Raw genomic sequence first — 27,343 nt, 5'->3', positions numbered from 1 at the left:
GGCACAGGATGGCTGCATGGGGCTGGTAGAAGCCCCTAGTAAGTGAAACTCATTTTTTTATTTTGCTTGGACCTTCCCTTTAAGTAATTTTGTATGTGCTTTGAAATTATATGTTTCCCTTAATATCTCTTCTAACCACATATATTAATGTAGTGAACTCTACGACCCTAGTTTCATTTTTCTTTTCCCATTTTACAGTTTGATTAAAGAACGATGGTCACAAAAATGTGTGAAATTTAAAATACACTTCTATTAGTTTTAGATTTGTCCCAGACTAAAATGCACGATGAACTATTTTTTTTTCCTATGTTCCTGTCGCTTACAGTAGGCAGTAGATATGTGACAGATCTGACAGATTTTGGACAAATCCATCTCCTCATTTGGAGATATATTCCGGAATTCCTTTATTTTCAAAAGTACTCCATGGATGGCAGTGGCACTAACCTACTGCCAGAATAGTGTGCACATGAGGAGACTGTCTTTCTAGCACCATAGTAAAGGTCCTTTTGATAAGAATAGAGTAAAATACTAGGAATCCCCCATGAAGAGGTGGACTAGTTCTAAAAGGCCACATTTGTCAGCTACTGGAAGTGACAGCCACATAGGAAAAAAGTAATTTATAATACATTTTACTCTGGGACAAATGTGCAACTAATACACACGCATTTTAAATTTTACAAATTTTCACAATAATTGCCCTTTAATATTGCTAAACTTCCTCTATATTGTGGAAATTGATTTTAGTAGAACACTTGTTTTAGCCGCATTGATTTAATGTGTAGTCACAGATTTCGGTACCTTTACAAGAGTGAATGTGTCCTGTATCTCCATATGATATAAGGAATGTTATCAGCCAGCAGGTCCACTGTTAGCATGTATGAGAAAATCCTCCCTCTTCTTGTTCTCATGACTCTGACATGTATTCCTGTTATTGCTGTGGGAATATGAAGTACTCAAGAAATGACCTTGCCTATTTACACGTGATATAGAGCCGAGTTTTACAAAGTATTTTGTTGGACAATTACTCAGGTCTTTCATTTTCCAGACAGTGAAAGCATGTAATTGTAGCTGTCAGATTTGCCTCCGATGTTGCTATAAAGGTTGTGGAAAGTGACAAGAACGTATGTGGTCTGCTGAGTGTATATCATGCATTGGTATAAAAGTAAGTTTTCTGTCAAGTAGCTGAAAATAGTTCACGTGTCCCACAGCTGCAGAGAAAGCACATTTGTGGCTGTGAGTGACAGAACTGTCAGCTCTGTTGATCTGCTGTGACATTGGCTTATGTTAAATGGAAAACACAGACTTGTGTGATTCTCACTAGTTGTCCTATGTTCATTTAGTTGCAGGAAATACAAAATTGAGATAGGGTTTTCAAAGGTCATCACTACAACTGCAGCAATACACCATCAACTTAGTAATCTTATTTACTATTCATACCTTTCTTTAATGCCTAATTTAAAGTAAACATGTGATAAATGTATGTAATAAGTAAATGAACATGGTGGTGGGGGGGGGTGTTGAGGTGAGATGCACATTTTGAACTCTATGGCCACAAATCAAAACACTGAGTTGTATCATAGATAAGATTAGCTGCAGGGATTCTATGTTGGTGAGTAAGATTAGTCCTCACACTAAGGGTGAATTCACACCTTTTAAAGTTAGCCAGTGACTGGCCAATCAAAATTGAATGTGTGTACCAGAGGGTGAAAAGAGGGGCTTGGTTGGCGGAGGCATTGGGGCCGAGCTAGATTTTTAAGAAGAGCTGATTATTTTGACATGCACTGGAAGTATGTTCTGTATGTTCTGATCTAATACTATGGCTATCATTCATAAAGGAGCTGTCGGTAAGGGGAATCAATGCGGGAAAACACAGCTGCCGATATTTTAGACTTCTGGGTGGGCATTCATAAAAAAAGTATCCATGTGCGGGAGGAGTGCGGAGATTCCCCGAACTAGGCAGGCGGTAGGCAGGCAGAAAGGTTGCGGAGACACGGAAGCTGCCGAGTTAATACATTTCTCCGTGTTCCGCTCTGCTGCAGCTGCCTGGGAGGTCTGTGTGTCTCCATTCACTTGCATTGGTATCGCCAAATCAGAGGGAGCGGTACTTCCCGACCTCACACCGCTTGCGGTGATCTTTATGAATGAACATTTTGCTACATTTGTACCGATAATCACCGCACAAGGCGCTGATTTATCACTCTGCTCGGTAGTGTCATTTTTTCATGCGTAATGAGGCTTTATGAATGATGCGGAAATGCTTTATGAATGATAGCCTTTGTAAGTTATACTCAGTTTGGCTTGTCCAGATTTGTGAAGGCATTATCGATGTAGCACCAAGGAATATGTTGGCGCTCTATAAATCAATAATAATAATAACTCTGGTTTTGGGCCTATTCTTTCCTTTTGGGGCAGTGTCTTGTAAGTTCACCTACCTACTCCCAAAGTTCTGTAGAAAATAAATGTAAACACGCTCATAAATTCTAATTCATTTATTGATAAGTCTATTTATAGATTAGTAATCAAACCCTGTGTGTTATGAGTAGGGATGATCAATTATATGCAAATATTCCCAAGTTTACATACATTTTAATAAACGCAGAAATATTTGCATCTCATTTATCATCCCTAGTCATGAGCTTAATCATTTTCCAGGACATAAAGTATAAAGTATTATTGAAATGGTTTTGTACAAAGCGAATGTCATATCATAGTCAGATGTGTAAGGTAAATGCAATTTTCATATTAAATTATTTGAATTAACTTTCTTTTTTTATCAGTATGAAGAAACGATTGAGAAGCTGGTTGGCAATGCTAAGAGAAGAGTCTTCCTGTATAGTCATCCCACTATTAATATTGAGGAACTATCTCTATATAAGAGGGTTTTCAAACAACTTGGTAACACAGTTCTGCAGACTGGAAGTATTAAAGACATGAAAGCACTTGTAAAGCATAATCAGCGTACACACAGTAAGTAGAACCTCGTTGTGGACTTATTTCTGTGCCCGAAAAGTCGAGATTGCTATTGGAAACTGTTTTAACCACTTGAGGACCGTGGGCTTTACCCCCCTTAAGGACCAGACCCTTTTTTTCCATTCAGACCACTGCAGCTTTCACGGTTTATTGCTCGCTCATACAACCTACCACCTAAATGAATTTTGGCTCCTTTTCTTGTCACTAATAAAGCTTTCTTTTGGTGCTATTTGATTGCTGCTGCGATTTTTACTTTTTATTATATTCATCAAAAAAAACATGAATTTTGTCAAAAAAAATGATTTTTTTTTACTTTCTGTGCTGACATTTTTCAAATAAAGTAAAATTTCTGTATACATGCAGCACGAAAAATGTGGACAAACATGTTTTTAATATAAAAAACCCCATTCAGCCTATATTGATTGGTTTGGGTAAAAGTTATAGCGTTTACAAACTATGGTGCAAAAAGTGATTTTTCCCATTTTGAAGCATCTATGACTTTTCTGACCACCTGTCATGTTTCATGAGGGGCTAGAATTCCAGGATAGTATAAATACCCCCCAAATGACCCCATTTTGGAAAGAAGACATCCCAAAGTATTCACTGAGAGGCATGGTGAGTTCATAGAAGATTTTATTTTTGTCACAAGTTAGCGGAACATTACACTTTGTGACAAAAAAAGGAAAAAAAAGTTTCCATTTCTGCTAACTTGCGACAAAAAAAATGAAATCTGCCACGGACTCACTATGCTCCTCTCTGAATACCTTGAAGTGTCTACTTTCCAAAATAGGGTAATTTGTGGGGTGTGTTTACTGTCCTGGCATTTTGGGGGGTGCCTAATTGTAAGCACCCATGTAAAGCCTAAAGGTGCTCATTGGACTTTGGGCCCCTTAGCGCAGTTAGGCTGCAAAAAAGTGCCACACATGTGGTATTGCCGTACTCAGGAGAAGTAGTATAATGTGTTTTGGGGTGTATTTTTACACATACCCATGCTGGGTGGGAGAAATATCTCTGTAAATTACAATTGTTTGATTTTTTTTTACACACAATTGTCTATTTACAGAGATATTTCTCCCACTCAGCATGGGTATGTGTAAAAATACACCCCAAAACACATTATACTATTTCTCCTGAGTACGGCGATACCACATATGTGGCACTTTTTTGCACCCTAACTGCGCTAAGGGGCCCAAAGTCCAATGAGTACCTTTAGGATTTCACAGGTCATTTTTGTTTCAAGACTACTACTCACGGTTTAGGGCCCCTAAAATGCCAGGGCAGTATAGGAACCCCACTAATGACCCCATTTTAGAAAGAAGACACCCCAAGGTATTCCATTAGGAGTATGGTGAGTTCATAGCAGATTTTATTTTTTATCACAAGTTAGCGGAAATTGATTTTAATTGTTTTTTTTTTCACAAAGTGTCATTTTCCACTAACTTGTGACAAATAATAAAATCTTCTATGAACTCACCATACTCCTAACGGAATACCTTTGGGTGTCTTCTTTCTAGACTGGGGTCATTTGTGGGGTTCCTATACTGCTCTGGCATTTTAGGGGCCCTAACCCGTGAGGAGTAGTCTTGAAACCAAATGTCGCAAAATGACCTGTGAAATCCTAAAGTTACTCATTGGACCTTGGGCCCCTTGGCGTACTTAGGGTGTAAAAAAGTGCCACACATGTGGTACCGCCGTACTCAGGAGAAGTAGTATAATGTGTTTTGGGGTGTATTTTTACACATACCCATGCTGGGTGTGAGAAATATCTCTGGAAATGACAATTGTTTGATTTTTTTTCCACACAATTGTCCATTTACAGAGAGATTTTTCCCACCCAGCATGGGTATGTGTAAAAATACACCCCAAAACACATTATACTACTTTTCCTGAGTACGGCGGTACCACATGTGTGACACTTTTTTGCAGCCTAGGTGCGCTAAGGGGCCCAACGTCCTATTCACAGGTCATTTTGAGGCATTTGTTTTCTAGACTACTCCTCACGGTTTAGGGCCCCTAAAATGCCAGGGCAGTATAGGAACCCCACAAGTGACCCCATTTTAGAAAGAAGACACCCCAAGGTATTCCGTTAGGTGTATGGCGAGTTCATAGAAGATTTTATTTTTTGTCACAAGTTGGTGAAAAATGACACTTTGTGAAAAAAAACAATAAAAATCAATTTCCGCTAACTTTTGACAAAAAATAAAATTTTCACTGAACTCGTTATACACCTAACAGAATACCTTGGTGTGTCTTTTCTTCTAAAATGGGGTCACTTGTGGGGTTCCTATACCTCCCTGGCATTTTACAGGCCCAAAACCGTGAGTAGTCTGGAAACCAAATGTCTCAAAATGACTGTTCAGGGGTATAAGCATCTGCAAATTTTGATGACAGGTGGTCTATGAGGGGGCGAATTTGAATCTGAGGGGTGGGGGGTGATCAGGAGGGAGCAGGGGGCAGTTTAGGGCATAAAAAAAAAATTGCGTTGACAGATAGTGACAGGGAGTGATTGATGGGTGATTAGGGAGGTGATTGGGTGCAAACAGTGGTCTGGGGGGTGGGCATGGGGGGGGGGGGTCTGAGGGGTGCTGTGGGCGATCAGGGGGCAAGATGGGGGGAAATCAGTGTGCTTGGGGGCAGACCAGGGTGGCTGCAGCCTGCCCTGGTGGTCCCTCGGACACTGGGACCACCAGGGCAGGAGGCAGCCTGTATAATACACTTTGTATACATTACAAAGTGTATTATACACTTTGTATGCGGCGATCCGGGTGCTAGTAGCTGTAACCCGCCGGCCGTTCGGAAGCACCGGCGGGTTACAGCGCGAGGGGGGCGGAGCCAGTCCCTGGGGGAGGATCGCGTCACGAATGACGTGATCGCTCCGCCCATGCTCGTACAAGGACCGCCGCCATTTGTACATGCGGCGGTCCTTGCGGGGTCCACTTCCCGGCCGCCATTTGTACATGCGGCGGTCGGGAAGTGGTTAAAGGACCACTATCTGAAAAAAATGTTACATTTCAAAAGCATGTATGCAAAATGTACATTTGTTCCAGAATAAAATGCATTATAAATGCATTTTTCCTTACATCACATTCACTTACAGTATGTTGTAAAAATATGACTTGTCCATCTCCTCCTGGGGGATTCTCTGTGGTTTCTTTAACATCAAAAGCACTTACTGAACAACAATTGCTCAGTCCAAGTGCCAAATTGTGTGCAAGTGAGTAGGGAGGCTGGACAGCATTTTTATATAGATCCAGTCCATAGAGTGCTTTTGTAAAGAATAAAGGAAATACTGAAAAGCTGTAAGCGACAGCAGTGCAGCAGAAAAGTAATTTATAGTGCAAGTCCCGTTTATCAGATAAGCTGACTTTTTACACCCAAATTTTGTGTGTGTGCGTGCGTGCGTGTGTGCGTGCGTGCGTGCGTGCGTGTTTATCTATCTGTGGGTCATGGATATGTGCTCGGCCCTCTATTCAATGCAGAGTGCTGATGACTGTTTTGCTACCTCTCCTTGTTTCAGGTTCCAATTCGACCTGCCCCTGACAGCTTCTGAGCTGGCTGCAGGAGCTCCAGGCTTACTGCGGTCACATAACAGTGAGCCTGGAGCTCTAGTGGCCACTTCAGAAGCTGCCGGTGAGAAGATGCAAGTTTGGATGAAGAGAGGTATCTATGCATTCATCAGCATGCTACAGCAGGTGCTGTGCATCCACCAGCATGCTCCAATGTGCACTCTGCAATGGGGAGGGGGGGGGGGGTAGGACGAGCTAGGGGCATAATATAGGTTGGCTTATTGGCCAAGGTTCACTGTATTTGACCCATTCTTAGGTCACAAGGAGGAAGGTGGGGGAATATGTTCATATCAGCCTATCTGCAATCATATATAGTATGTTTGTGCTTGTATTGCTGTACTTTAAGAATAGGTTGTGATTTGTTTGTACTTTTTTGTTATGCAGTGTTATGCAGTTTTTATCAATATGTTATCAGATTACCCACATTCCCATTGCTACCCTGCCAATGCAATATTACAAGTTTTGGAACCCAAAATTGGAAAATGTTTGTCACCCTGGGCTTTCACACAACGTCTTTTTATTTGTGCCAGCATATATATGTATACTCTTGCGTAGCATATTCTTTAGCTTGTAAAACAGCTCTTCTTTTGCACGATTAGTAAAGAAAAGATGCTATAGCCTTTTGCAACAATAAAATGAATGGTTCCAGCTGTTATTCAAAATAACAGATTCTTTATATAAATTCTGTCTTGTCATTTAGCAAGCTAGCACTATACTCCCTCATAATTTTCAGCTATGTATTTTTCTATTGGGAGAACATAAATATGCATTTGCTGTTCTTCTTTTTGCTCCTGTATGAGAATAAATACATTATTTTAGCTTTTCTTAGCAAAATAAAGTACATTTTAGCAACTCAGCAGAAGAGACTACAATTGTGGTGGTTTAAAGATCTCTTTACGCTTAGTGTATATAGTGAGTTAGTTGCAACATATGATTTAAAGTATTGGACCAGTCAAAAACAAATTATTTTTGGTAGATAATAGTTGGATGACAGGTCTACAAGCTTCCTTTGGTAATGAGATCTTGAGCTTCATGTTTTGCTGCAGCCTTTGTAAGGAGTACAGATGCCCAATAGTAGTCATGCAGTCTGAAATGTTACTTTTTTATAGTAAACTGTGCTGGTTTCTCAACATGAAGTCTATGTTGCATCTGACAAAGGAAGTGGACATATTTTCTTAGAGTACCTATTTTACCGTTTGCAAAACTTTTAATGTAAAGCCCTATCTCAGAACTGCAAGGGTCAACAGTAGTCATTAGAGGTCTGAAACTCCACCCCTGCATTGGCAAGATGGCCATGGCCATTTCTTTCCAAAGTGTTCTGAAGCGTTTTGGCTAGAGAGCTTCAAACCACTTTAGGAGAAAAAAAATGGCAGGTTTGCCAAAGGAGAAGGCAGAGTTTTAGGCCTGACTCATGTCAGTCCATGCAACTCTGAGATCTGAGCTTTACATGAAGAAAAGTTTTTCTAATTTTAAAATGGGTACTCTTTTTCTAAAACATTTTAAATGTAATAATTGTTTTTTAGAAAGGTTAAACATTTTCCAGGAAGTTTTCATTGCTTTTGGAGAGCCACAGCACAGTAGACAGCATTACCCCATTGCTTGTGTTGTCTTTAGCAGTGCGCAGAAGCACCAATCAGGCACACTCTGACAGTGGCTGAAATTGAGAAAGCTACAGCCACTGTCACTGTCAGATCACCAGTGTTTACCTATTTTGCTAAGGACAGTGTAACAGCAAGGCTTGGATGCAATACATTTTTCTCCTGAGTTCTTTTGCAGGAGATAGTTTTACCATCTTATCTAAAATTATATTTGCAGTGCCTAGGGAGTAAAAAACAAAAAACCCTAAACTAATAGTGTATGTTGGAGGCTGGGAAAAATGTATTATACAAAACATTGTTAAAATAATTACCTTCGGCAAGTTTTTGATTGAGATATAGGGAGGAAGTTTCCTCTTCTAGTGTCAGTTTTGAAACTGGCAAAGTTTTGTGAAAATGGCAACCACTTGAGTACATCTCTGGTGCTAAGTCCCCCATGAGGATTTGACTACACCTTACACACTTGTTTGATCTGTACATTTCCTAAAACAAAACTGAGTGAATGAAACAGCAGAAATTTACAAATTGACAATGGTATAGCTAATTGATTTATAGACACAACATTTCCCCATGTTTTGAAATAATGGATGGGATAAATACTGCAAGGACTGCCAAACTCATCTATTCATTTTTTGCTATAAAAAGGTTTTAATTTGGGTAAACATATAGCAAACTTAGCCATATATAGGACTAAAGTCTAGTTACAGCTTTCTGCATATTAGTAGTGCAGCAACAACCATGGATTTGATTGTTTAGCATAGGCCAGAGTTGACCATTTAGCATAGAGTGTATTAAACCCAACCGCAGTCCAGACTGTATGCATTACGGTATGTTGCTGGAGTAAAGTACACCTAGCTGGGGGATAATAGCACATAGAAATGCAGTGCCTCTTGGCATGGGACCCACTCGCAGCCCAACACCACAAGTCGTCCTGCTATCCGTGATGCGACCTAAAGCCCAAATGGAGCCCTGTCAAAATCTCCACGTCTTAAACCACAGGTCAAGGTCTAATCAGCCAAATAGATATCAGTGTTCAAAAATAGTACTGGCGCCACCAAATGAAAATAACAGAGGAGCTAAGTTACATGTGTAACTTCCTGGTTTGTTGTAATGGATTGCCTTGGTGATTCAGTTACCTTCGCTCTGCTGCTGCTGCTGCTGCTGCTGCTGCTGCTGCTGCCACAGGTTTACAGAGTGTCCCAAAATGGTTTGGGGAAGGGTAGCCATGCAGTTGGCCTACTGGTCCAATGGACCCTCTACAAACAATATAATAATGCCTTTGAACAGAGACAGTCATGCTGGAGACTGAGTTTGGTTCCTCCCATTCTGAGATAATCCTAAGTGAATGAGAATTTACAATGTACAATGTAAGCAACAAATCCCTACTGTGATTGACCATAACAAATGTCCATTCAGCACTGATAACATAGGTTTGGGCAGTGCTGACTCTCCAATCTCCAGCAATCTTGTATGTTTGTCTTGCCTGCTCTTTAGTCAAATACATTTTTTTTAGCAGCACATAAGCATATTAGTTTGTATGTAGTAAAGGCACACAGCACACTATGGGGCAATGCTGTCATTTCAGTTGTGACATACTAGGAAATATTGGCATAATCTGGGCAAACGCAAAGAAGGCATGATGCAAGGTTGCACTTGCACAGGCCTTGACACAGTGTTCCTTCTGCTTTGAGTCATGCTGAATGCAAGTAATCACCACCGGTATGATATTATTAGGGCTTGTGCATCTATAGATTAGCAAATAAATGTTGACTGATTAATTGCTAAAGTTAAAATGAAAATCCATCTTTCTTTAAACAAAGTAGTTTCTATATGTCAGCCTGGCCTCGCCAAAGGCTTCCTAACAATCAGTGTAGCTTGCGAATTTTTGCCAAATGCATTTTCACATCAAAAATGCTGTTTTCGCTTTCGCTGTATCTTCGCAAAAAGTGTTTTCACTTTGGAGATTGTTAATGTAAATAGGCGAAAATTTTCAAATTTTTGCCTAATGTTTGCCGACTTTCACAATTGATAGCAAAGCCCCCTTACCAGCTAGAATCACCAAATTTACAGTGTATGTGGAGGGGGACAGTGGCTACAAGAGGAAAAAAATCTTTAAAAAGTAGTTTTAAAGTTTTTGAGAAAATTGATTTTAAAATTTCATAGGAAAAAGGATACATTTAAATGCAGTAAATTTCATTGGCTTACATTGATACATTGAGTGGGTGGCCTGAGGCGATGGGCATGCGATGTGAATGGCGGTAGTGGCGATTCATCAGTATGCATTGGTTACTGGTACCAGTGGTCTCTGGTCCTTAAAGCGGAACTTTGGCCTAAACAAACATACTGTCATTAAGTTACATTAGTTATGTTAATTAAAATAGATAGGTTTGTGATTCCATGGGGGCAGCCATCTTTTTGGTTGAAAGGAGGTGACTGGGAGCATGAGACACAGTTCCAACTGTCCTGTGTCCTGATTACCCCTCCGAGCTGCGTGCGCTAGGCTTCAAATCTCAAATTCAATAAAAATTAAAAAAACAGCAGAACGAGAACAACATCATCATAAATCCCATTATGCTTTGCACAGCATCAGGGTCAAAATGCCCGGGCGGATTTCTTTGATGGGACGGAGCTTATCTTCTGTACAGCTAAAAATGAGGCTTGGGTAAGAAAAACAAAGTTCTGATGCTGTGAAACTGTTAAAGAAACACCAAGTCTTTGCAGTGCTGCTGAGTAGATTTTTAGTCTGGAGGTTCACTTTAAAGGGGCACTATTACAAGGTTATTATTTTTGGATCCTGACATTGTTTATTCATTTCTTTATTTTATTTACTTATTGTAGATATGGTGATATTTCTATTTGCTATAATTTTGTCCAGATATTTCAATATTTTTTGTTAAGGCACTATGTTAAGTGACAGTTATTTGTAATAAAATTGAGTACTTCGATAATATATATGGCTGATATTACATATGAAATGCTGTTCATATACATTTTAGTAATGTTATTATTGCATTTATTTATGTAAAAATGTTACTGATTGTAATTAGATTATTTATTACTTTCTTCAATAAAAATTTGGAAATATAAAGGGGCACTATGGCGAAAAATTTTAAAATTTAAAATATGTACAAACAGACAAATAAGAACTACTTTTATTTCCAGAGAAAAATAAGCCATACATTACTTTTCTCTTATGTTGCTGTCACTTACAGTAGGTAGTAGAAATCTGACAGAAGCAACAGGTTTTGGACTAGTCCATCTTTTCAGCAAGGCTTTTATTCTTAATAAAGATATTTCCTAAAAAGGATTTAAACAATGATGCTGGCCAGCTTCCCTGCTCGCTACACACAGTTTTTTGGCAGTTGGACAGAGCAACTGCCGTTCATTAATTGCTTTTGAAAATAAATAAATCTCTAAGAATCTCCCCATGAAGAGATGGACTAGTCCAAAACCTGTTGCTTCTGTCAAATTTCTACTACCTACTGTAAGGGACAGCAACATAGGAGAAAAGTAATTTATGGCTCATTTTACTCTGGAAACACGTACTTATTTGTTTATGTTTGCACATTTTGGATTTTACAATTTTTCGCCATAGTGCCCCTTTAAGGGTCCGGAGAACGCTGGTACTGAAGGGGGCTAAACACACATCCATGCTGTACAAGTATTAGGAAACATTCCAACATGAGAGGGCATTGACGGACTCTGAAGAGCACTTACTTAATATTTTATATTTGAAAGATTTAATTTTGAAAAATGTTTATTTTAACTGAGTAGAAGCTACATTCTTATTAATAGAAATAACAAAAGCTCCTCTAAACATTAGAGCCTTGTTATGCTGTAAATTGTGTCAGAGAGATTTGTTATCTTTTGTGTGTTTCGCGTCCTATTTTGGAATCAGTTTGAATTGGATGAGTGCCAGTTGTCTTTGAAAGGACTTAGATGGAAAGTAGCTCAAACTTCCATTAACTCTTCTATTTTCTTAGCCTTTATACAACTTCACTATTTGTTCTCATGAATATATGAAATGTATTTCCTTCGTAAATCCGAAGAATACTCGCTCTATGCCCTACTTCTTTTAAAAAGTTTTCTTCTAATATTCCTTGCTCCCTTTGCAGCTACAGCATATAAAGAAGTTGTATGTGTTAAATATAAACACAGTGGAACAAAATGGTTTGGTAGAGACTATAATCCATTTGATTGAGAGCAGACTTCTCATGGGAGCTATTTTTGGACCACTACAATTTTAAAAGCTTTGAATGCAGAAAAAAAATCAAGAGATGTACAAGTGAGTGGACATAGAAAGAAAAGTATTTATGCGCCCAGCTGTTTCATAAAAAGCAGTTTCTGTAATGCTGAACTAGACCTTGGATCGATTTACTGAAAGTAGAAATTTGACCCCAGTCTGTGTTTACTTCTAATAACCAGGGAGGTCCATGAAGAATTCTATTTTTTTTTCTTTTATCCACAGAGCCTGACTGGATATGCAAAGGAAAGGCTGGCAAGTAAAATTGTGTCTGTCCAGACAACCAGCCTTATCTACTATTGATTGTCAGCAATTCACATGCAGCATTGTAGCTACAGATATTTGAGCCCCGGTGCAGAAATTGGGACCCCCCTCCCCATTACTGCCTCTGAAATTCCGAGCCGAAGCTCAGGTTGAAAATAACACATTACCCTGAAAGAGGGATCCTATTGAGGCTTCCCTCTGTGGTCTGAAGCCCCCGTCGCTGAACGCTGCCCCCCTCCATATCGGGGCTGCGCAGCTCATTTTCCTACATCGTGGTGGCGTGAGCCCATACGCACATATGCAATAGCATGGAGTCCATATGCGGATGGGCTTGTGCGGCTACTGTGTGGCCACAATGCAGGGAGACGAGCTGCGCAGCCCCGATATATGAATAGAAACAATGCTTTGTCGCTAATCTTTGGGGAGGGAGGGTGCGCTCAACAATGAGAGACATCAGAGCAGCGAGGGAAACCTCAGTAGGATCCTGAGGCTTCCCTCTCTTTATGTAAGAATCTCATTTTGTACCCGAGCTTTGGCTCGGGGACACTTTACACCAGCAGGGTAAAGGCCAACAAACTTTATGGCCTTTGTCAGAATGTGCTTCTGCTGCAGGAGGAAGATCTATATTTTTATGCTTCGAGGCTACTCTTATCTCATCTAATGTATCCTATACGTAATTCCCTCTGACAGCAATGAACACACAGATTATGTGCAACACCACTTCCCATGATAATCCCATAGGAAGTGCAGAGGAGCCCATGGCTACCTGATGAGACATTGCATCCTCGTCACCTGCAGCATCATGGCATTTCTTCCCTCTGTCTGCACATTAAGCACACTGTACAGGTACAGAGTCAGAGAGAAGAAAATTGGGCAGGAAAAAAAGGAGAAGATAGGCAACTATGAGTTCATGTTCCATAAGTGAGCAGCAAGAATTTTGTTTAATTGGATGGGTCTGCATAAGTGACTTAACAATTTCAACAGTACTTGGCTGCAATGTGACTAGAAAGGAGGGGCCTGTGAACCCTAGAGGAGGCCGCAGCAGCACTGTTCCTACACCCCTGCACAGATGCTTCAGCTTTTGCTTTGGTATGTTCACCACACCTGGAACCAATGTCTACTGAATGTGAATGAGCATGTTCCTTCCATCTATGGGCTGTGCATGCATGTACAACCAAGCACAGCACACATTCTTCTTAAACCTCCTTTGGTCACTAGGCTATTTGCTTTGAAATGTAGCCCATGCCGAATGATGACCCTTACCTTGCGTGCCCCATTTCCTTGGCTGCTGTGGTAATTCATTACATAGTGTTAGCGGTCACTACAGACCCAACATGAGGTGATAAACAAACATTGAAACTTGCTAGCAACCAGTGCCACTTTGTGGCAAGCTGGAAAAACAACATATGCTTTCACAGTTGGATCTTAGGAAGGATTTTATTACAATAGTAAATGGGGTTCAAACCCACTTTACCAGCAGCAAAGAATTTTAGTTTTTGTCATCTTCTCATGTAGCTATTACTAGAGTAATTCACCTTCATGCTGGATTCCTCCTTACAGAAAATACAGCAGGAGGAGTTAGACTTTGTGGCAAGAGGATAATGGACAGAACCAAAAATTATATTTGGAACCTTAGATAGAGAAAAAAATTATAAAAAAATTATAAGAATAACTTAAAAAAATTATAAGAAACAATTAAAGGGTAAGTTTACTGTTAAAACATTCTTCACAAAATTCATAGTAACTACTCCCTGATCAATAATATAGATAGTTTGCATTACCCGATTTTTCCTCTTTTACCAATTATTGTGCAGGGAAGAGGCAGGGTCAATGTTCACAGACGACTGACAGAATGGCAGTTTTCAGCTGTCATTTCTGATGCAACTGTTCTCACATCTTTTAATAAAGTTTACATAAAATCCATCCTCTGACAACCTAAGTGATCTGTCTGTACTTTTTACCTAAACTCAACACAAAATGCTCCAACAAGTTCTAAGTTAAAGGGAATGTGCCCTTGCCACAGCTCCGCTCCCCACCAGTGGCCCAGGATCCCCTCCGGTGCAGATTCTGACCTTGCCAGGTCGGCATCTACTTCGGCTGCACAGCTGGTGACCACGCTCACGTGGTCTGGAGCATTCTGCGCAGGCATCTGCACTGGAAGGGGACCCTGGGCCACCGGCTGGGAGCGGAGCTGCGGCAAGGGCACAGCACGGCTGCCAGGGGCTGGAGGAAGCCCCAGGTAAGTAGATTTTTTTTTATGAATTCTCGGATGTTTCCTTTAATAAAGAAAAGTATACATTATGTACATGTCGGCAGCAGAAGAAGTCATTAACCACTTTTCCCACCACTACAGTATATCTACGTCAGCTGTGGCACCCTCCAAGCCACAGCCACATAGAAATACTGACCTGTTTGCAGCCCTGCTGTGCACGATCGGGTGCGCTTCAGAGCGCACCCTCTGGCACTGTCAGCTGCAATACTAATTGGTGGAAGGGAACATGTTCCCTTTTGGCAAATTAGTCCACCCCCCTCCCATGAATGATCGCTGCAGTAGTGAACTGCAGCGATCCTTCATCTGTCCCCCTCGGCGCACAAACAGTAAAAAAAAATAGTCTTGAAAAAAAGATATATAGATAATTTAAGTGGCACGAGTACAGATGAAGTTATTGCTGATTAAAAAGGGATACCGCTAAAGCGTCAAAACTGCTCTGGTCAATAAGGGGAAAACAAGGTCTGGATGCGAAGTGGTTAATAGCCAAGCTGTTCTTCCAGTCCCATGCTTTGATAACATTTACTAAGGAAAGTTGTTGAGATGCTGGAAATGATTTATAGTCTTTCAAGAATATGTCAGAATTAAGTTCTGGGAAAACAATTGTCGTTTTTCAATAAGACATAAGTATATTAAGAGACTGCTTGTCACTGTTTATTTATTATTATTTATTTATTGTATTTATAAAGGGCCAACATATTACGCAGCGCTGGACATTAGTTTAGGTTACAGACAATATTTAGGGGTGACATACAGCAATATGACAATACAGGAAAGAAAGACCAGATCATGCAGCACAGTATGAGTACAAGGTAATGCTTAGTCAGTGACTGGATGGAACATGGAGATTAGGCAAGTTAGGTTCGCTCAGATGCATAGCATGGGTTCACAGTAATGGAGATGCATGATCAGGTAGGACACAAAAGGAGGAGGACCCTGCCCAATGGCTTACAATCTAGAGGGAGAGGTAAGGACACGAAAGGTAGGGGACCAGAGTTCAGCTGTGGGTTTAGAGCACATGTGAGGGGTAGTAGGCCAAAGTGAAAAGGTGAGTTTTGAGGGCTTTCTTGAAGATGTTGAAGGAGAGGGCTGCCTTAATGGGTGGAGGTAGGGAGTTCCATAGTGTTGGAGCAGCTCTTGAGAAGTCCTGGAGGCGTGCATGGGACTTGGTGATGCGGGGGGCGGTTAGGCGAAGTTCATTGGAAGAGCGGAGTGAGCGGCTAGGTGTGTACTGTTCTCTTTAAATCAGACACAGATACCATTACTAATGACAGCAAAACTATATTTTCTTCTTTTGTCACTGGCTTGTTTCTTTAGGTTTAATAAACTTACAAATGTGGGATTTTGTGTATGACTGGCCTCCAAAAGTATCCATAGTCCATAGTCATGAGATAATGATTGCCAAATTAGGCACGTCATTAGTATATGGGTACAACAGAAGACCATAGTTTGTGAAAGCTCGGCCATCTTCTATTGTCTATGGCCACGGTATTTTTGCAAGTTCAGATTTTGAGTTTCATGAATTTACTGTCCCTGTAAAACAGAGACAAAAACTACTAAAGCGATTGACAGGCGACAGTCCTATATTAATACTAAATAATAATAATAGCTACACTGCAATCTTTCAAAGTGCTTTACAGAGTATATAGATAGTCTTCCCTCTAACTGTCCCTCAGTGGGGCTCACAATTTAACCCCTATTATAGTCCTATGTTCATTGTAGTCTAGGGCCAATTTAGGGGGAAGCCAATTAACTTATCTGTATGTTTTTGGGATGTGGGAGGATACCAGATTTCCAGGAGGAAACCCACACAGACACAGGTAGAACATACAAACTTTTTAGTCCTTGGTACAAACCAAGGACCCAGCACTGCAAGGGGAGAGTGCTATCCATTATGCCACCTTAGCTAGCAAGCCACGACAAAACTGTTACAAATGCATTGATGCACGCTCCCCTGTTAAAATCATAATATAAATGCTTACCTCTGATTTAGGGTTTCTTCATACTGCCTTGCCTGTTCCTGAGTTGGTGTGCTATTTACTTTCCCAAACCAAACACAACAACCGAGTTACTATTAAAAGGTGAATGCAGAAGAAGGGATGGCAACAAGGATGGGCTTTGTGCTGAAGCCATCCTAGTGCAATTTCTACTCTAACCCTCCATAAACTCTTCCCCTTCAGGATATGAGGCGTTTGTGTAGGCTGCCCTGGCCCTGGACAGGCCAACTGGTGGGGAACACAGAAACTCTACACATACAGTTTTTATTATGCTTTGGCAAGGTAACCTAAGATAAGTAACTTGATGCAGTTTTCTCTTGTACATCACCTAGCAGCCTATTTATTGTATAAATAAAAAGGCTTGCATTTACATTTTTCTTCCCTGAAGTAACTCACATCCATTAGTTTAGGCAATTTCTAAGCTGGCAAGATGCAAACTATCAACAGAGAAGCAAAACATAAACTGAACCTCTCTGGCTAAAATCTATGAATTGAATACCTGAGTTTCTGAGTACTGTAGATAAACTATGGACTGTAAACGTGTGAAGAGCACGTTTTTTCATATGCCAGTGAGTTCATGTTACAGTAAGCCAGCCTTTTCACACAAAATACATTTAGCAGTGTAAAGTGCCCTTTTACATTTAAAAAAAATTGGAGTGGCAAAATATACATCAGGGCAAAGTCAAATAGTTCCAGGAAAAGGCAAAAATGCACACGCCCCCAGATACATAGATACTGTCTTTCTTGTAAAAACTTTGTGTTTCCTGCACCTTCCCACCCCCTGCCCTCTAATTTCTCATGAGTTAGGACTGACATGTTACAGGAAGACATGGCCACTGCTGACATGTTACAGGAAGGTTTAGTAACTGCTGAATGTTACAGCTGCAATGTGTTAAAATTGCAGTGACCACTTATGTGTCACAGCAAGATGCAAGGATTGCTTACGTGTTACACAACCTAACCACAGCAGCATCTCTGCAAACACAGATCCTGTGCTACCAGTGAGCTCCAGGCTAGTGACTTCTGAAGACATCTGTAAGTAACGAGTGCAGTGGCTGCCCTGCTGATCATCTGTTTCTAATACTTTTAGCCATAGACTCCGAACAAGAATGCAGATTACTGAAATTGTCATGATCATTGCCTCAGTTTTCCTGCGAGTGGCAGCACTTGAACTGTAATGAACATTCACTGCCCACCAGCACATTGCCCCCTCCAGTCTTTGGACAGTCGCTGCAGTTCTTTGGTTCACCTGCATTTGTTACATGGCGTTCTGATGAATATGCAGATAAAGTCACCTGTCAGATTGGACTGCCTATTTAAAGGGAACAAAAACTGAGAAGGATATGGATTTTTCCTTTTAAAATAATACCAGTTGCCTGACTCTCCTGCTGATCCTGAGTCTCTCCTGCTTTTAGCCACTGCCCCTCAACGTGCATGCAGATCAGGTGCCTTGACTGAAGTCAGACTGGATTAGCTGCATGCTTGTTTCAGGTCTGTGATTCAGCCACTACTGCAGCCAAAGAGATCAACAGGACTGCCAAGCAAATGATATTGTTTAAAAGGAAACATCCATATCCTTCTCAGTTAGGCCTGTTTGTGCTTCAGTCCAGTTCCAGATTACTGAGTAACTGTGTTGCGAATATCTGGACACCTCCTGTACCTGTTCCCTGCCCTGATCTGTTTATCTGATTTACCTGGCTTTGAGTCTGCTTTGCTTTTTGATCTTGCTACTTGCCTGCTGATTTTGTACCACGCATCCCTGTAAATTGCAGTGAAATTTAAAATATTATAAGGTAATAAGAACTGATTGATTACCACTGTCCAGTGTCCACTGACCAAATAGGATACCAGAGCCGAAAGACTGGTTAAATAGGCATATGTTGTGGTAATGGTAGGGTGGTATAAGCAAATACCACTTTCTTTTCCTGTCCCTCACTTGCTGTTCTCCTGCAATAATCAATGTTCTTTTGGGCAACTCGCATGACCCGGACATACTGTGTATGCATAGTATGTCCTTCTCCCCTGTGCATGAATGATGTCATTAAACAGGAGCGCGCTAACTCCTGTCCTGCGTGTACTCTCACTGCAGTGGAGCGCGGGTAGCGAGCATTCTCCTGTATAGGGACATCATTCGGCACGGGCACAGGGGACATACTGTACATACGCAGCACAGTATGTCCGGGTTCTAGGTTATGTGGGTCGGCCAAAAGAACATCGACTATTGCGGGAGAACAGTGCACGCTTAGCTTATTCGTCATCGCATACTTAAGCGCCGTCATATAGTTCTGCTCCATAGTATTTTCAATATCTTGGGGAGGCGCAATTTCAATGCTTGCCATAGGCGCTGTTATCCCTAGATACGCCTCTGCCAAGGTCTCCTACTGAATAGGTGCTGGCTCACTGAACAGGGAGAGCCGAGATTCAAATACAATTAGTAGATTGTTGTTTGCTGGTGTTGTGGTGTGGGGGTTGCTGGGATCTGTGGTTCCGATCATGTCTCTGGTGTTCAGTACATTACTGCAAACCTGGTTATCTGGTTGTCTGTGTAGACTTTCAGCAATCTGTTTGCACAACCCATGACATAAATCTGACTTAATTAGCCACATGCTTGTTTCATGTGTGTGATTAAGATACTACTGCAGCCAAATAGATCAGCAGGATGCCAGGCAACTGATATTGTTTAAAAGGGAATAAATATGGCAGCCTCCATACCCCTCTCACTTCTAGTGCTCTACAAGCAACCTTTTTATAATAGCTTTCAGTCTATTTCCTCTTCTGCTTTATTATTTATATAAAACTTAACATGATGAAACATAATTGAAAAGACCAATGGTATGCTGTCTACAGACTGAAACAGGCTGAAACTAATAACAACTTGTAATGTGTTGCAGCCAGCTATAACTTTCACAAGCCCAAGTTGCACTGATTTTCTAAACTAGAATCTATGCACTGTGTTGCACTAGTTCTCTTTACAGATAACCCAGGTATTTCCTCTTTCTGCAGGAGTAATTAGCTGCAAAAAAACAGGAACAGTTGCTTATTTTTATTTATTTTTTAAAATGTTTCTATTGTTTTATAGACAACAAATACAAACACAACTCAATTGACTGTGCGGGTCAAAAACAGCGTATACAATAGAAAGTTCAGACAATAGTTGCTTATTTTCGCCACTTGCACCTGAGTCTCACAGTCTTGACAGAGTCTGCTCTGAGTGTGGAGTAGCCAAGCATTGGAATTAATTTATACAAGTTAAGCCGTTTCAATGAATACACACCATTAATGTGGACAATATGAAGAGCTGAGAGTAGAGTTTCACTTTAAAGTATACCTGTAGCAAGAAAAAAAAAAGTGCCCCTAGGGGGTAGTCCCTACTCCGGAAGAAGGCCTCTGGATCCTAAAGAGGCCTACATCATCCTCAGAAGGCCCATTCCAGTGCTCGGACCCCCTACAAAGAACTTGTTGACAGCTCGCGCAGGCACATGTACTCCCTCTGGTTTGGCTTTCTTTGGACAGAGATGGACTGAATCGGGTTCGCTCTTTCGCAGTAGCACAGACCCCATTGGGGTCGGCTATTTCCACTGGAGCCAGAGCGGGAAGGTGCTATTGCGCATGTGCAGGGAGGCCACTCTTTGGGGGTCTCAGCACTGGAAAGGACTGATGTACGAGGATAGGGAAAGACGCTTTAGGATCTAAAGGCTTCCCTCTCCAGAGGTAAATATCTGTCTTTTATTTTTATAAAAGTCAGAGGTTTACTTTAAGTTTTATTTAACAGTACAGTATTAAGCTACACTGTACAAGTGGCTTCACAACCCATAGACTTTCCATTTACTTAGATCATATGACCAGAATGACTTAGAGTCCTTTATTATATAACAGTAGACAGAGGTTTTGTTTTTCAAACAGGGCCATGCAAGTCACTTTAAAATGGGAACAATCTGAGATCTCATTAAATGAGGTATCTTTTTGCTCATTTTTTGTTCTAGTCATTATCTGCATCTACTTAATCAAGGAACTATACATCATTCATGACAAGTCCATTTTAAAGAGTTAGGAAGTAATTAATGAGTATCCTGAAGGCAGTATTCAATAACAGTAAGTGAGTTTATAGGTGATTCCCTGGACTAACGCATTTGTAACTGTTTTTTAGTACTATCCCTGCATCATAATGTATCCATAAAGGTTCCCTGTATGCTCTATGGCTAAGGCAAATGCTTTGAGGATAAGCAAAATCTACCAAGGGGTTACAGTTTCTGTTTGTTTGCAAGGCATAAATAATCAAATCAATCACTACGATAGAGATTACATGCCATAATACTGCCTGATAGCCTTGGTGTCAGGCATGGTAGCTATAGTGCTTGACAGAGAACATTGTATTATTTAATACTAAGGCGGTTGTAAAAAGTTCTTCATGGTGATAATTTATCAATTTAAACTGATACTACATCAGCATGTAACAGCACATTGTGTCTTGAGCTGACACCCCTAACCTTCTAACTGGCTGCCTGAGTTTCTATAAATTACAGCCGAATACATTATGGGTCATTTAGCTTGGGTACTGAAGATGGGCATGTCCTTGGTGCAGAATTCATGTGACAGAGCAGAGGTGAAGCATGAAAGTTATGGCATAATCTTGCATTTAGTGAGCATAAATGATTTCATCAACAATATAAGCCATTGGACTGTGAGAAAAGTTCAGAAGAAGGCTTCATTTACATGTGAACTTGGAGACACAGTGTGTTTTGCTTTAATGAGTGACCAAAGTATTAAGGGTAGCTTACCTGAGCTCTGAGCAAATAGAAAAAAGGGAAATGGATACGTGAGCTAAGAGTTTTGATACTGTCCCACGAGTCTTGGTTATGCATTTTGGCTGGATCACCTGAATGACAGGACTGTGTTGTTGAAATGCAGATCAGTACAGTGTTCCTCAACCCTGTCCTCAAGGCCAACCAACAGTGCATGTTTTGTGGAATTCCACACAGGGAGTTAATCAGCTCTGCTGATACACTAATTACCTCACCTGTGCATGTTTGTGGTTTTCTGCAAAACATGTACTGTTGGTGGGCTTTGAGGGCAGGGTTGGGGAACTCTGGATTAGTATATTAACCTTCAAAGCCACAGATCACATTTGCTGTGGTTAAAGGGACTGACCAAATCGAGTTCCTGGAATAGTGTACTAAAGTGAACTGTTCTTCACTCAGACACTGCTGAAGGATAAAAGAACACAGTTACATGCACACTACTGTAATAAATACTTATAGATTATAGGCCTGCACAGACCTAGTGTGCAGTGTGCATTTATTGTAATGGAAGATTTCAGAGTTGACATCGCTCCCACATTCCAAAGACAATTTGGTACTGCAGGTGATAAGGTAAAACAGAAAGGCTTACCAGCTGTTAACAACCCACATTATAAGGTTAACAAAACATCTTGAGCTGCTCCTGATTTTTTGCTCCGCAATAAACTCCCAATCCTCTGTCACGATTTTGTGTTTCACAATAGACTTCCAATCCCATACCAAATAGGCAAAAAAAAAAAAAGCAAGACTTACAGTCAGGAACCCAAATCCCAGGGTGCCCCACAATAAAAAAGCACTTTGCTTAAAAGATCCTGAATAGGGTATCAATATGCTGCCATGGACCCCTGAGGATGATCGTATGTGAAACCGGTAGTATCCAATGAGTTTGGACCCTTTTTAATTGCACACGGTGCGATGCGGCTACACAGTTTCCATTGCGTGCTGGTAATGCGGAGCAGGGCAAAGCGATCCTAGTATCTGCAGCATGCTGCAGATTCTCGCACAGCCGCATCCGCCCGCCGTCTCCTCCAATACACTTCCTCATAGGGAGATGCGGAAGTGATGCAAACATGAGCGGATGTGATGTGATCCCTTCTGTAAATAGAAAAGGGCCCTAAGCGACGAAGAGTGTTAAAGTAACTCTGTAACAAAAATTACAACGTTTTTTCTACCATCCTACAAGTTCCTAAACCTATTCTAATCTGTTCTGGCTCACTGCAGCACTTTGTACTATCACGGTCTCTGTAATAAATCAATGTATCTTTCCCCTGTCAGACTTGTCGGCCTGTGTCTGGAAGGCTGCCAACTCTTCCGTGCTGGTCTGTTCCTCTATGCACACTCCAGTGTGTGTTTTATTTACATAAGCCAGCAGCTTCTCTGCTATCTTATCAGTGATAGAAGAGAGCTGGATAAAAATCCTCCTCTGTTAGGCTGTGAAAGTAGCTGGCTGACACATACTGAGGAATTACAAACACAGGCACAGGCAGAGCTGTCTGCAGGAAGCCTGTAATGTTCAGTGCATGAGAGAAGAAGGGGACAGAAGGTAAACACACAAATGATCTTTTGAGATTCAAAAGGAAAGCTGTATACAGCCTGCTTGTGTATGGATGTATTTTCTATGTGTGGACATATTGTACATCAATCTACTTCCTGTTTTGGTGGCCATTTTGTTTGTTTATAAACAAACTTTTTAAAACTGTTTTTGACTACTTTTAATGCGGCGGGGAGTGGCGAAATTGTGACAGAGGGAGGATAGGAGATGTCCCCTAACACACTGGTATGTTTACTTTTGTGCGATTTTAACAATACAGATTCTCTTTAAATGTGTTAGACTTGTTACTTCTATTGTATGCTGTAATATTTGATATTTTAGAGGAACTTCAGCCTAAACAAACATACTGTAATTAAGTTAAATTAGTTAAGTTAATTAAAATAGATAGGTAATATCTCTTACCCACTCTGTTTTAAAAGAACAGGCGCAGGTTTGTGATTTCATGAGGGCAGCCATCTTTTTGGTTGAAAGTAGGTGACAGGGAGCATGCGACACAGTTCCAACTGTCCTGTGTCCTGTTCACCCCTCCCAGCTGCTAGGCAATGAGAACAACAGCATCAGAAATCCCATCCTGCTTTGCACAGGATCAGGGGAAAAATGCCTGGGCAGTTTTCTTTGATAGGGTGGAGCTTAGCTTCTAAGCAGCTAAAAGGTCGGCTTGGGTATGAAACATAAAGTTCTGATGCTGTGAAACTGCGCCTTTTCAGTGCTGCTGAGTAGATTTTTAGTCTGGAGGTTCACTTTAATAAATCTCCAAGTCAGCATTGTTGGTGTGTAGATTGATTGCTTTTGGTCTATGGATTAGACTGGCAGCCCCAATGCACACACCTGACAGTGAGTCAACGTCTGGATGGCCATGTGAACTCAGCTGCTTCTCCGCTTTCCTACTTCTATGCAGAAAATAAGAAAACATATTTAGACTTCGAATACAGTTTGCATTAGTTGTATTGCTTCATCTCCTGAAATCAGCTTTGGCAGTACTTTTTTTTTCTCATAATATATCTTCATCAGGAACTTTGCTTCATTTTTGACTGGTGCATATCTACTCATACGGGTCTTGCTATTTCTATTATGAAAGAATATTTAACTAAATGGGATTAATACTGAGGGAAATATTTAAACTTTTGCTTATGCCACAAAGGAATTGGAGGATTGTGGCAATCAGCGAAGTTTAAATATTTCCCTGGTTACACAGAAGACACTTTAGCAAAGTGTACATATTTAAACATGCAAAGAGAAAAAGAAATCCCTATAAAGCACTACTCGGAGATAAAGGGAGTTCAAATTATATTCTTTATTGAACTCCATAAAGCCAAAAACACATAAAATGTATTTAAAATAAAGATTGCAAATATATATTCAACTGTACATCCTGGATATTTAGTTGGATAAATAACAATTACCGTACATTACATTAAATACAAAAACAGCAACATCAGGGGCGTAGCAATAGGGGTTGCAGAGGTAGCGACCGCATTGGGGCCCTTGGGCCAGAGGGGCCCCGAAGGGCCCTCCCTCAACTGCAGTATTAGCTCTCTATTGGTCCTGTGCTCATAATAATCACTTCTATAGATGCTTGGAATAGTGGTAATCATTAACAAACTGTTTTCCATCCCCTTCTTGCACCTCTGACACTGTAGTTGCCATTGGCAGGTTTTGGTGTGACGTATCAATTGTTATGTATAGAGTGCTTGGGGGGCCCCATTGTAAAACTTGCATTGGGGCCTACAGTTCCTTAGCTACGCCACTGAGCAACAGTGATGAACGGGGGCCACGGCAAAACTGAACAAATACTGTGCAATAACAGTATATGCATGCAGCACATAAATGACTGTTACAATAAACAAACATTACATAGAACCCTAAATATGTTATAAAGTAACAGACGTTAAAGAGATTACAGCCAATAGGAATACAGAAACCAGATGCTCATTAGGACATTATCGAAATGCAGAGCAAGAATTTCTTGGAAGCAAACAGTCTTTTAAACAAGATTCCAAATGATAGGTGTACTATTCTTTATATAATTGCTGTGTGCACTGTCCTAAAAGTAATTTGCGGGGGTAGGTTATCTTAACAAATCTGTTCCAATCTCGACATCCTCACATATTTTGACGTTAACATCTAAAAAAATCTACATCTCACTTTACTGTAACCTCTTACAATTGTGTCAAAAGATACATGTTGTTGAGTTAGAGGTATGAGGCCAATCCTAAGGCCCGGTTCACATTAGCGTTCCCTGTCCGGATTCGCCGGGCCGGATCCGGACCGTATACTGTACAAACGGAACGTACATTCCGCATAGCAATGCAAAGGCTATGCGGACGTTCACACGCGTCCGTTCCGTACAGTACGGAGCCGGACCGGATCCGGACTCCGGACACTTTTCCAACATGCGCTATTTTTCGGTCCAGATCATCCGGCCCACGCACCCGGATCGGAGCCTGACTGCACCATCCGGAAATAGAAAGCAATGGGAAACGGAAGCACGAACACACTGGCTACAAACACCTGACGTTCTACCCCACTTCCTATGCGTATTCTAGCGGCGATTTTGGATGGGGACACATGGGAAGCATTTTGGAGTGGAGCAGCAGTGACTTTAACGTGCTGGAGCTGTTTGGCAGTATGTCGGAGGTGGAGGTGAGGCCTAAACAGCGGAGGACCTGATTCCACAGGTGCACCTTCTGCTGACCTCCCAGACCCCAACATTTTTATTTATTTGTGCTCTCTTTTGCCAAACGGATCCGGATCGCAGCCTGATGTACAGCTGATGCAACCTGACCGGATCCGGATCGGATCCGGATCAGAACCGTATGGTTCCGATCTAGATCCGGTCAGGTCATCCGGTCCGTTTGGCAGAGAAATGCAAGTGTGAACGGGGCCTAAGTCGGTGGCTTTGTATGCATGAATAAAGTAGAGATTGGATTTTTAACTGTGAAGAAAGACCATTCTTTGGATGAGATGAGGCCTTTGTCTTTAGCATTTTCTAGAAGCATTAAGATGGCAGGAAAACCTCTCCTTTATTTTCACTGAAAAAGTCCAAAAGGTCACCCAGTGCTTGTTGGTACTATCATCCCATACAGGAAATGTGTGCCAGAGAAGGGAGTTCCCAATACTTTCTGAGGGCTTTTGTTTACTGAATTTGTTCTAATTTACTAAGTAGTGGTTCTCCTTCTATACATGTTTGATGATTTGTATCCATTTAACCTTTATCTGATGTTTGTAGCCACCCTTTTTGTTGGTAGCTTCTTTCCTTAACATTGCAGTCTGATGAAAAATCACTGTTAAGAGAGTCAGCATCACTTGTGCTACCTTGGGTACCTCTCTTATTGCTAAAGACGTATTCATACTCTTTTTTTGTTTTTGTTTTTTTGACCCCATTTCTCCATCTATATATGCTATTCCATTAACCTTATCCTGTCCGTCATGGTTTAATGCCTTTCTAACATATCCTGTGTTTTACAGAAATGGCTGAGCTATTATTTATCCAAAATGTTTAATTTCGCATTATAATGCATGGGTCTCAGTATTAGCTTTATCTAGGAGCATCTGGCCATGAGAAGTGTATATAGCAATCAAAATCACTGAAGATTTGTCCAGGCCTTCCTCCCAAACATTCTTGGAATCACCCACAAGTGTACATATTTACTATAAATTAAACAATTGAGTGGGTGGAATTAAGAATTTAAACCCTGGTCATAGTTCAGCAACTCTGGAAATATTGTTGTTTTTTTTTCAGTTGCAACTGGCACAAATGCCACCAGGTTTTTCTATTAAGGGGAGGTGGACATAGCAATGGACCTAGAAGACATGGTGGCTAGGCTCCTAGACACACAACAGGTCCTAGACCACTGCCTAGGCTGCCACATGTGCAATCTGTATCTGCATTGGTTTTATATTCCCCTAGGGATCTTGTCTAAATGGAGATATGCTCTGCCCATATTTGCCTGATCTTCCACAAGATGCTTCCATTTTCTCAGAAAATGCAATGACATTCCGGTAGGTTAGTGACAGATAATGCTGGCCAAACTGATAGAATACATATTAGCATGCCGGTCAAACAAGCTCTGTGCAGTCATGTACACCAA

The 27,343-nt window shown here is 40.9% G+C and overlaps 1 protein-coding gene across 1 annotated transcript in view; it reads left to right on the top strand.

Moving 5' to 3' along the window:
* Window positions 1-27,343, top strand: part of CPED1 (cadherin like and PC-esterase domain containing 1) — a 344,542-nt gene that overhangs the window by 39,264 nt on the left and 277,935 nt on the right. The window contains exon 2 of the mRNA XM_068276408.1: window positions 2,778-2,967. Within this exon, the coding sequence (XP_068132509.1) occupies window positions 2,778-2,967 (190 nt within the window). The remainder of the gene's footprint in view (window positions 1-2,777; window positions 2,968-27,343) is intronic.

This window comes from Hyperolius riggenbachi, chromosome 3 (genome assembly GCF_040937935.1).
Source record: "Hyperolius riggenbachi isolate aHypRig1 chromosome 3, aHypRig1.pri, whole genome shotgun sequence".
Classification (NCBI taxonomy): Eukaryota; Metazoa; Chordata; class Amphibia; order Anura; family Hyperoliidae; genus Hyperolius; species Hyperolius riggenbachi.
Note: the sequence above shows the minus strand (reverse complement) of the source record. Positions and strands in the feature narration are given on the sequence as shown.